This window comes from Glycine max, chromosome 8 (genome assembly GCF_000004515.6).
Source record: "Glycine max cultivar Williams 82 chromosome 8, Glycine_max_v4.0, whole genome shotgun sequence".
NCBI classification, from domain to species: domain Eukaryota; kingdom Viridiplantae; phylum Streptophyta; class Magnoliopsida; order Fabales; family Fabaceae; genus Glycine; species Glycine max.
Genome location: NC_038244.2, coordinates 20,355,325 through 20,367,712, shown reverse-complemented (window position 1 = coordinate 20,367,712; position 12,388 = coordinate 20,355,325). Strand labels below are relative to the sequence as shown.

Here is a 12,388-nt window from a genome sequence, read left to right as displayed (position 1 = left end):
AAATAGTCCATATCTTTGTAAAAGTGTTGCAAAATAGTCCTTCCGTTAAATTTTAAAGTAACGCCGTTAATGAGGTCAATTTTAGTGCCACGTGGACTATCTAACGTGGCACTAAAGAATGACGTAGCATGACACGTGGACGTGCCTCTTAAAAGATGTCACGTCATTAGATGATAACAAAATGAGTAAATAGACAATTTAGTCCCTAACTTTGTATCCTTGTTGCATATTAGTCCCTAACTTAATGAAAAATTCAAAATAGTCCCTATCTTTTGCATAAGTATTGCAAAATAGTCCTTTCGTTAAATTTTAAAGTGATGTTGTTAGTGAGGTCAATTTTAGTGCCACATCATTTGATGATGATAGAATGAGTGGCTTCTTCAAATTTGATGGTTCTGAACCAATTGAGGCATATATACGAAAAAGAACTCAGACACACGTGCACAAATAAAAAGAACCAAAAATCCACAGTAACAACCTTATCTCTGTAGCCGTCAACACCAATGGGCGAGGTCTGCATAACCATTCTCTTTTCCTCTTTTTTTTCTTCAATTACCATCAATATATCATTCCGGGTTCTGATTTTTTTTTGTGTGTGTTTTGAATATGAAGAGAAAAAACCAAAGGAAAACAAAGTGAAGGAAAAAAAAGCAAATGAATAAGAAAAGAAAGAAAAAGAGAAAAAAACCAGAGGAATCAAAAGATGACAAGGAATCCAAGGAGGAATCTGCGCTGCCAGAAATCGTGCTAAGCACAACCTTTGCAATGCATGCACACTTTAAGCACGATTTCCGGCATCTTTTAAGTTAGGGACTATTTTGCAACACTTATGCAAAAAATAGGGACTATTTTGAATTTTTCATTAAGTTAGGGACTAATATGCAACAAGGGTACAAAGTCAGGGACTAAATTGCCTATTTACTCATTTTGTTATCATCAAATGACGTGGCATCTTTTAGGAGGCACGTCCACGTGTCATGTCACGTCATCCTTTAGTGCCACGTTGGATAGTCCACGTGGCACTAAAATTGACCTCACTAACGGCGTTACTTTAAAATTTAACGGAAGGACTATTTTACAACACTTTTGCAAAGATAGAGACTATTTTGAATTTAATATTAAGTTATGGACTAATATGCAAAATGGGTACAATCTCAGAGACTAAATTGCCTATTCACTCTTAACACGACATTTTAACTAATTAAGTTAATAAGTTAATTATGTTAAAAAATTATTAATATCGTTATATATTATATTAAAATTTGTAATGTATATTTAATTTACATAATAAATTTTGATTTAATAATGTATTTTTTTGCATATATAAATTTTTATTAAATCTATGATTTTTATTTAAAATTTATATATGTAAAAAATATTATTAGATCAAAATTATTATTAAATTTTTACATTATTAGATCAAATTTAACTGTTACAAAATTTATTATGTAAACTTATGTGTATTAAATATACATTAGAAATTTTAATGATATATATAACGACGTTAATTATTTTTTAACATAATTGACCTATTAGCTCAGTTGATTAGAGTGTCATGCTAATAACGCAAAAGTCACAAATTTAAGACTTACTAAGAAAAAGGAATGAACAAAGAAGTAAAGAATGATAAATTTGGAATTTTTTTAAAATATGTTGGGTGTAAAAAAAATTGAATGGTGTAGGAAAAATAGTCCTCCAAGTAGTGGGCTGTCAACAACACAACAACAATGACCCAATGATGATCAAGAGGGCCTTTGCTTCTTGCACCCCATTTTTTGTTTCCTGCACCTCCAAAATTTATAGTAACCCCATATTACCCTTCTTTTTCCTCCATAAGTTTCCCTTTGTCCACAATCAAAACAATTGGATGCTTGTACTAGGGAAATGGAATCTGAAGCTCCCTCAAATAAAAGCAAAAATATGAAAACAATTAGTTTAGCCTTAGGCAATAGGGGAAGCAAAAGTGTATAAAATAGAAATGTATCCAAGGTGGTATATGTTTAAGGCATTATGTGATTGGGAATAGGAAAAGAGGCAATTGGATGAGTGAACCTTTAATCACACAATAATTTATTCCATTGAGAAGCCCATGAGCGGTCGAATGAATGAATAACTGGTTGAAAGGAATTGCAATCATGAAGCAAAACAAGTGTTGTGATGTGATCCCTTTGAAGGAATAACAGTCGGATTGGGTAGTCCATCTAGGGGTTCTATGATGCACCTCCACACTCTAGCTTTATTCCTCTTCCATTTGTAACTCCCTTGAGTTCAAGATGCCTTTTATTAGTCTTATGATAATGATGGACTAGTTTTATTCTTGCAGGGGAATTTGGTGTATGAAATTACTCTCACGTAATCACTTCTATTATTTATTCAGTATTTAATCTAATGTTTATACTTATATGTTGTGTTTAATGCTTGTTGTTGGATTGCTCGCACATATGCATGATTTGTATAGTTTAAATATCATTAGAAAATGCTTTTAAAACTAAGAACTGAAGATGGTGTCCGATGAATATTATGGCTAGAAATAGAGTAATATTTATTATCCTCTTGCAACCTCTGATCTTATAATCAAGTTAGTTACATTAGCTCGTTAAAGAATTAGGAGTTTAATTAAATAACTTGGTCCCTTTCACTTGAGGAAACATAACTAGACAATTCTAGTATGTCGAGGTAACATTATAGTCATTGATGAATGAAGAGATATCACTACATTACTAAAGTTGTTAGCTTAATGGTATCAAACCCCTCAACGCTTTCATTACATTGTATAAAACCCTTGCATACCAATTGTTTGTTGTTTATACTTCATTGATATTTAGCCATTTTGTTCCTTAGTTGTGTTACCTCAAACTAAAATTTATTTATACACTTACAACAATTAAATTAGTTTACCATTATCTCAATGAAAATGTGCACAAATAGGATAATATATGTTGACATGACCTTGTACTCATTTTAAAATACTACATCGATTGGTACGCTTATCAATGATGTAATAGTGTAGCCTGCCAAGGCTAACAAAGAATACTAGGTGAAAACTCTAAGGGTTTGGAATATTGGGTGTAGGATCCCGTGTAGGCTTTAGAAGAAAGAATACCATGTGTTAGATGTTTTGTCCTTGGTGAAGAAAGCCTACAGGTGTAAGTACTAGACATAGCCCTGGTATGGGTCAGCCAATATACTTTTTATGTGTTGTATCCTTCTTTATTACTTCTCATTTGCATATACTTGTTGCATACATATTTTAAGGTTATGGAAAACCTTGTTCAACAAAATAAAAACACTAAGGATCACCATCATTCCTATCACTTCCACCACTATTAGTGTCTCCACCACTGTCATTATTACCACTACCAGTGATATTTCTACCATTATTGTCATCGTCGCTGCCACCACCACTTGTTACCACCGTCGTCATTGTTGTCACCACCACCAACATCGTCACCATTGGTTGCCACCACCATCAATGTCACCTTCATCATCACCCCCACCATTGTCACTGCGACCATCACTAATATCTTTATTGTCACTGATGCTATTAATATTACCATTATCACCGTTGTCGTTATCACCACACAAAATACTCTAAAACTAATTTTAATGCAATATGAAACTTTTAAAATGAGTATATTTGAAACTAATCATATTTTTAATTCTAGTTTCAACTTTTTTGAAAATAAAAATAAAAATTATTTATTATTTTTAAAAATTTAGAAATTCAAAACTAAAAACCACCACAACACAAGCCCTAATATTTCATTCAAAGGTTTTTTTTTATAAAAAAAATTGAAGATTATAAGCAAAATCTACTTGGTATTAGATAAACAAAAACCATAATTAGTAAAGAACAAAATATGTGATTTTTAAAGTAGCTTTTGAAGCAGTATTTTGATTTTTAACATTAAATTATTATACTTCTTCAAGTACTTCTAGGCATGACAGCGTGGCGGATCGGGGTTGAGTTTTGCTTACCCCGTCCCCACCCTCGAAACACAATGGGGGTGTAGATTTACCCTCATCCCCGCCCCCAACAGGGTCGGGTTTTCCCCGCCCCGCCTCCGACATGCTTATAAATTTCTATAAAAAATATATTTTTTCATAGAATAAAAAATACAATTTTAAATAGCAATCATAACATATTTTTATATTGTACATGACAACATAAAATTCAATCGCAACAGTAGCATAAAATTCAATCCAATAGTTCCATGTATTAGTGTGTTATGTATATGTAATGATATTTTTGTTAATTAATTATTAGCGGGGCAGGTTCATGGACAAGTTCGAGTCTAGTATTAGTAATCTCATCCCCGACCCCGAACCCGACTTTGGATATTGGGGAAAACCCGAACCCAACCCTGACCTCGGTCAATTCAGGTTTTCCCTGTCAAAATCGGGGCAGGTCCGGGACGGGCCCCGCGGATTTGGGCCCCATTGCCATGCCTAAGTACTTTAGAAGGAAAGCGCAACTTTGAATAGAACTTATGATTTCGAAACCAAAAACTTGAGAAAATAAAATCAAAAGTAAGCTTTATTTGTGCAACATAAAGAAATGCAACCTATAGGTTGTGTACCCATAGTGCCTATAATATCGTTGTTACAACGAATAGATTATGTGGTCATATATGCACACAATAGAAAGAAAGTTTGTTATTCTTGAATTGTGATTTTTAATGAGTTCTTAAAAGAGTAGTTATTGGTTTTAACGTTATGTTATATGACATTCAAGTGTTGGCTAGAGGGAGACCCTATCAAGTCTCCTACCATGAGAAAATAATTTTTACTCGTCAAATTTACTCATTTTTAAAATGAATGAATAGAATGTTTATTTATTTTTCTTCTTTTCTTTTTATCAATTTGTCTAATCTTTCCTTGTCTCGTTCTTTTTCTCTGTCATTAGTGGTGTCGTCGTGTTGCTTCTCTCCCTTGCGTTGACTATAGAAGATTTGTTTGTCTCCTCTCTCGTGGTGCCACCACCTCGAACCCACAAGCCCGCCACTCACCTGTCTTGAAATTGCTATGAATCACATTGTAAACCATAGCAAATCACATTGTGAACCTTGTTTGTGCAACCTCTATGAAACCTATTATGAACTGTCGCAAAACCCCCACCATAAATCATATCACAAACCCTGTCTAAAACCCATCGTGAATCGCACCAAAAACTACATCATAAAATCCCACCACAAACTGCATCATAAACCCATCGTGAACCACACCGCAAAAGCTATCGCTACCCATTTTGAACCATGCCCTTTGTGGTTGTGCGTGCGTGGTGGTTTTTGTGACCTCATCATAGCCATGTATGGTTGTGCATAGCAAGGTCAAGCGACAGGGGGCGGGGTGGATGAGATTGGATTTGTGTTGAAGAATGTCAGATATATTGGGAAATGAAGGATATTAAAGAAGGAAAAAAAGGTAAAATAAAATTTCAGCCATAAATTTAAAAATGAGGCAATCTAAGGGCTAAAAGTTTCTTTCCCATGGTAGAAGACTTTATAAGATCTCCTACCCTAGCCAACGACTGACATTCAATGTATTAGATTAAGATTATTGTTTGTCATTTTGTATTAATGTGGTTCTTTATGTGCAAACCACTATGAGTATATGTTGCGTAATTTCATATAAAAGTTATATTCTTGATTATGATTATATTTATATTCCATGTTTTTTCCCAAGAGAAAAACAAATCAATTTTACAAAGTGGGTTGGGTTGTATTTTACCTTTATTAAATTGTCATCGTAAGCTCTTATTTGAATGTAAATACTCGTGTCAGGTTTGCTTTCTCTTTCCTGCCCATTTTACTTATTGTGCTTTCACTAAGTCTCTATGACTTACCCCCGTTATTTTTCTTTTCCCTTGGATTCTCAAGTGGTTGAGTATCATACTTTTTGGCATTTATTGATTTACCCATGAATTTGTTAATATTTTCAGTAGGTATTCATTGCATCCTATGGTTAGGATTTTGGTCATTCCAATATGAAGCAACTATTAGGTATAGGGATAGAGATATGAACAATCTAGATCTCTTCATTGAGTTATTGGTGATCATACCATGTGAACATGATAAAATATGATGTTTTAAAAAGTTACTGTAATTACTATGTATGATCTACATGACTTATGGTTGAAGTACTTGAATATTTGTATATATTTTGAATGGTTTCACAAGTGAATCAACATGAGTATTGTATTTTTGGAGAGACTCTGGCAGATTTTTGGTAATCTTGCTTATTTGTTTTCTATTTGTATTTTAGTGTGGTTTTATCCTTAGGCTAAGAGAAACTTTGTGGGTCGATCACAATCCAAAAATGGATCATGACACTTGTGGTAACGTATCTAAGGGACTAAAACATAAAGATTATATAAGTATATATACTAAAATGTGAGACCCATAACCAAATTATCTCAATCCTTTAGTAATTGAAAGAAAGCAAGAAGAAAAGTGGACTACATAACATAAGGCCAAATTAGCCTTAGTTCTACACACTTTTTATCAGACTTAAATATATTTTTAGTTCCTGAAAATTTTTAGATTTCACCTTTTAGTTCCTAATAATTTTTTTGGACTTTAATTTGATCCTTGGAAATCTTTTTATTTTGTACTTCGTTTTTGTTACCATGTTGGTTCTGTTAAGTGATTCTTAAAATATTTTTGAATTTATCTTTGAGTCGCGGAAATTTTTTTATCACAATGATCATATGTTTACCATTAAATGATGATATTTCAAGTAATAGAATTAATGTAACAAAATACAAAATATTTTGTTAAGAATCAAAAGTCAAATTTCTTTTATTAGAGACAAATTATAAAATCCAATTTTTATCGAAGATCAAAATTATATTTGAGTTTTTTATTAAAAATATTTATGTTATTATCACATAATTAATATATATATATATATATATATATATATATATATATATATATATATATATATATCACTTTTTAGTTTTTACACAACTAAACAAAAGGAAAAAGATTAACTCTTTCTTTTCATTTTCTTTCATAATAAAAATCATTTTCTAGTTTTTAAATTCCAAAAACACTCTTTAAAGCCTCTCGGTCAGAATTTGAAGAATTAAAAAACACCAGTTTTTATTCGAAGAGAGAAACTGAAAAGATAATTTTTGAAATTTAAGAGACTTAAAAATGCGAATTTTTGCTTGAGGACTAAAAGCATAATTAAAGTATCTATGACGTGCAACGCGAGGAAGTCATGCCACCATGCTTTTGAGTATTTTAATATAAATAAATATATACATATCATACTCATTATTATATTATTATACTGCATCGTGCATGGCTCTCGTGGGGAGGCCTTTTGTTTTTTAATTATTCAAAATACTGAAGTGTTTTCCATTATAATTGTAATTGGAAGAGGGGGATGATGAGGGTGAACTAAAAAGCTAGCTAGCTAGTTTCATCTGGGTTATGCTTATGTCTGGCACAGAACAGGTGACCATGGGAGGATTAGGACTCAATTTGACTCCAATTACTACATTTGCTATCATTACTGTGATTGCTACGGTGCTAATATGGTGGTTTTGGAATGCACTCAACTGGGTGTGGCTGAGACCCAAGAGGATAGAGAGGCGTCTCAAGGAGCAGGGTATCCAAGGAAATTCCTACCGCCCTTTGATTGGAGACATCAGAGATATGGTTAAGATGATTAAGGAAGCCAAATCCAAACCTATGGATCCTCACTCTAATGACATTGCACCCCGTGTGTTGCCTTACGTTGTTCACACCATCGCTAAATACGGTCAGTCACTCCACTCACTCGAATACCACATGATGTTTTGTTTGCCTTTTCCTTTTAAACAACTTCTGATTATTATAAATATTAAATTCAGGTAAGAGTTCATTTATGTGGCTTGGTCCAACACCAAGGGTATTCATCTTGGATCCTGACAAATTCAAAGAAATGGCTACTAAGGTCTATGATTTTCAAAAGCCCGACACTAGTCCACTTTTCAAGCTTCTAGCATCAGGGTTTGCAAATTATGATGGCGACAAGTGGGCTAAACACAGAAAGATCGTGAGTCCAGCATTCAATGTAGAGAAAATGAAGGTTAGTTTGTCCTTCGTCTCTCACTCGCTGTCATTACATTACCTTTGTATTATATTTAAAAATAGCGATTACTTCTTTATGAGTGATGTTAATGCATTTAATATGGTCTTCATGAAAATTGCCACAGCTCTTGGTACCGATATTTTGCCAGAGTTGCGATGATTTGATCAGCAAATGGGAGAGTTTGTTATCTTCGTCTAATGGGTCTTGTGAGTTAGATGTGTGGCCTTTTGTCCAAAACGTGTCAAGCGACGTTCTTGCTCGTGCAGGCTTTGGAAGTAGCTATCAAGAAGGGAAAAAAATATTCGAACTTCAAAGGGAAATGATTCAGCTTACAATGACGCTCTTTAAGTTTGCTTTCATTCCAGGTTACAGGTAAGACTACATTTGTTTTGGAACTAGAATTAAATTCATTTATGTTCTGGGGCATATTCAGTTCCAGGAGAAAGCATGTTGCACTATGACGTACATTAAGATAAATTCATAAGATGTATTTTCAGAAATGACATGCATTCCATCAGATACAGAATGAAACTAAAAGTAGAGATTTTAATCATGGGTATTTGGTAGGTTTCTGCCAACGCATACCAACAGGAGGATGAAAGCAATTGACAAAGAAATACGAGAATCACTTATGGTAATCATCAACCGAAGATTAAAAGCAATCAAAGCAGGGGAGCCTACTAACAATGACTTGTTAGGCATACTCTTGGAATCAAATTACAAGGAATCTGAAAAAAGTAGTGGTGGAGGAATGAGTTTAAGGGAAGTAGTGGAAGAAGTGAAGCTATTTTACTTGGCAGGGCAGGAAGCAAATGCAGAATTGCTGGTCTGGACATTGTTGTTATTAAGCAGGCATCCAGATTGGCAAGAAAAGGCTAGGGAGGAGGTTTTCCAAGTGTTCGGGAATGAAAAGCCAGATTATGAAAGGATTGGTCAACTGAAAATTGTAAGTAACATAATTAATTAATTAATGGCTTGATTCATTTCAGTTCACCCTAATCATCGTCCTACACTACAGGTGTCGATGATTCTACAGGAGAGTCTCAGATTATACCCACCAGTGGTTATGTTCGCTCGGTATCTTCGTAAAGATACAAAACTTGGAGAGCTTACAATTCCCGCAGGAGTGGAGCTTGTTGTACCTGTGTCAATGCTACACCAGGATAAGGAGTTTTGGGGAGATGATGCCGGGGAATTCAACCCAGAAAGATTCTCGGAAGGAGTATCAAAGGCAACAAAAGGCAAGCTTTCCTACTTGCCATTTGGATGGGGTCCTCGACTCTGCATAGGACAAAACTTTGGCTTGTTAGAAGCAAAAGTAGCTGTGTCAATGATCCTGCAACGTTTCTCCCTCCATTTTTCCCCCTCCTATGCTCATGCCCCCTCCTTTATTATCACTCTTCAGCCTGAGCGTGGGGCTCATCTCATTTTACGCAAACTCTAGAATGCACTTTTTAGTCTAAATAAGGCTTCTTCATTTGAGGCGTGTTTGCAATTTTAGTTTTCCTATTCCTGCTAGTTTCTTATGTAGACGATAGATCTGAACCTTCACTTCAAATCTATTTCCAAGATCAATATATACCTGTTTTGCCTAAGTTACTGGTGTAATTACTCCTCCTTATATAAACTTTATCATGTTTGAATTTTAAATTGATAGAGTTTACCTTTTGGCTTTTGCATCCTTTTAATACTACTACTATTTATATTAGTAACCAATGTTACCTTCAATCATAATCAAGAAACAAAGGATAATCAACAATCATGAAGAAACAATTTTTAATTGCAACAAGTCAATAACACTACAAAGAAGTAAGTAACAATTTTCAACCATTAAAATTAACAATTTTATTAATCACTTTTTACACCTTTATATATATATATATATATATATATATGATTCTGAGTTTTGTGATTACGAGACACTCTTAATATTAATTGAAAAAAAGAATTAATTAGCATTGACATAATGTTAATTGATGAAGATGTATCTACTCCTATTTTCCACTTGAATTATACCATACAATATAATTTTTAATGCTAGTTTTTTGTATTTTTCTCCGGAGTAATTATGTCCATGCTACTATATCAAGCAAAGTTGAACATAAGTTAAAAAGAATGGAGGAAGGATTAACATATTCCATTAATAATTTTGTGGTCTTTAAGAATAAAGACAATTTTACTGTGGTTAAAAAAGTCTTTCAATGCTAGAATTTAATTTTACAACAAATAAAGAAATATGCGCTAATAACAAAGTTCCTTGCCATATATTTTATTTTGTCAATTTTGAACATTTATAAAATTATCACCGCAAATAGATACGTATCTAATATTATTGAATATATTATTATTTTATTATATAATATTTTATATAATTGTATTTAATATACTACTAAATATTTTAAAATTATTTTTTTATTAATGTATACATATACATATTTTATATAAATATAAAACATAAATATAAAAAATATATACAATTTAATTAAACCCGCATTCGATATGGGTTTAAAATCTAGTGGATCGTAATTTTCATTTTCATGCATAAGATATGTTTTATTATAACTTTAAGAGTGCTGTTAGGTGCACCCAGTAGTTTTGCTGGTGCACCTAGCAATTAGTGTGAAAAGGCAAAAATGTCCTTCCTTAATTTAAAAAAAACGTAACCTCTCTCTCTTCCCGCGTTTGCGCTTTTCTTCTTCTTTCGGATCAGCTCTCTCCTTTTTCTTCCTGCTTCATCACATTTCTTCTTCTTCCTGCTTCTTCTTCCCGCGTCTTCTTTGTGGCTCTTCTTCTTCTTCGTTGAGGAGGTGCGGTGGTGGTGCGAGGAAGCTTCCTACATCTTCTTCTTCCTGCTTCTTCTTCCTACGTCCACCGTCGAGGTCAGGCCCGTGAACTTGACTTTTTTTTGCTCCAATGTTGTCGGTGATGGCGGAAAACGCTGTCGGAAATCGCTGGGAGCTTTACAGATCAAGTGATCCGTAAACATTTTCCGGATCAACTTGATCCGAAAGATGCTTACGGATCACTTGATCCGTAAGGTATGTTGGGTAGTTTACGGATCAGTTGATCCGTAAAATACTCAACATACTTTACGGATCACCTAATCCGTAAAACTCACAGTTTGATTTTAATTCAAAAATTGCCAAATATTATTTGATACCTCTGAATGTATGCTAAATATTTGATAAATAGTGTCATGAATATCTACTATTTCATACAAATTTTCATGAATGTATGCTAATGATTGATATCCCTATAAGCTAACTTCCATGTGCTTCCATATAAGCCAACTTCCATGTACTTCCTTTAACTAAGTTATGACCAATATGATTGATGCAAATACTTGTGAGTAACAATCTGCAGCTTCTTGTACCTAATTTCATACCTTAGATAACAATCTGCAACTTCTTGTACCTAAATTAGAGGAGAACAACAATGAATAACAATCTGCAGCTTCTTCTACCTAAATTCATACCTTAGATAGATGCAAATACTTGCAATTAATGGATTAAACTAGGAAATAGGAATTTGACATGAAAGAACTGGGAATTTGGCATGATGGTAGTTTGCTTAGAACCTCTGAGCCTGTATGTGAAGAAATGCATTTGGAATCATGAACCAACTATCCCAAAACCTTAAGTTATTTAGAACTCTAAGCCACATGGTCGACTATAATATAATATCACAAATGATGAACCAACTATTCCATACAAATGGTTTTATATCAAACTTTAGAGCAATAAGCATTTTGGTCATCAATTAAGCAACCATTCTATCACCTAATGCTAATATTAATTCAATTCCCAAAACCCTATCATAATCATCAATTAAATTTGAAAAACTGAAAACATAAAAGGTAGAGAAACAAAACACAAATTCTCAATTAATAAAAGGGACTTTAAATTTAATCACAACCTCGAGATCCTTGAATTGACTTTGGGCTACACTAAACATTCTTAGCAACAAATGAAAACTTGTTTTAATTTCTCATGACTTTTTTTGGTAACATAAGAAATTCCTTGTTCAACAGTGAGCTTGCCAAGAGCTTCAATTATATGGTCATGAAGTGATCTGTCAGGGGACTCAATATGAGAGAATATGGATACCATTTCAACTTCATAACCTGAACCGTTCCTGCTTCCCATGTGTGAATTCATTCAACACCTATGGAATAATTCATTCTACATGTCAACTCTCTCTTCCTGATTGGCTCAACATTGGCCAATCAAAGTCTTGATACACAAATATAATTAATGTTATAGACGAAAAGGAAAATTTAATGAAGAGATAAACAATCCATTCA

The 12,388-nt window shown here is 33.4% G+C and overlaps 1 protein-coding gene across 1 annotated transcript; it reads left to right on the top strand.

Annotated features, from left to right (window-relative positions):
- Positions 1-7,288: 7,288 nt before the first annotated feature.
- CYP72A67 (cytochrome P450 72A15) lies at positions 7,289-9,680 on the top strand. The gene is made up of 5 exons (XM_003531775.5): positions 7,289-7,773; positions 7,865-8,082; positions 8,210-8,457; positions 8,653-9,031; positions 9,104-9,680. The coding sequence occupies exons 1-5, from the start codon at positions 7,443-7,445 to the stop codon at positions 9,527-9,529; spliced, it is 1,602 nt and encodes a 533-aa protein (XP_003531823.1). The 5' UTR covers positions 7,289-7,442; the 3' UTR covers positions 9,530-9,680.
- The last annotated feature ends 2,708 nt before the right edge of the window (positions 9,681-12,388 follow it).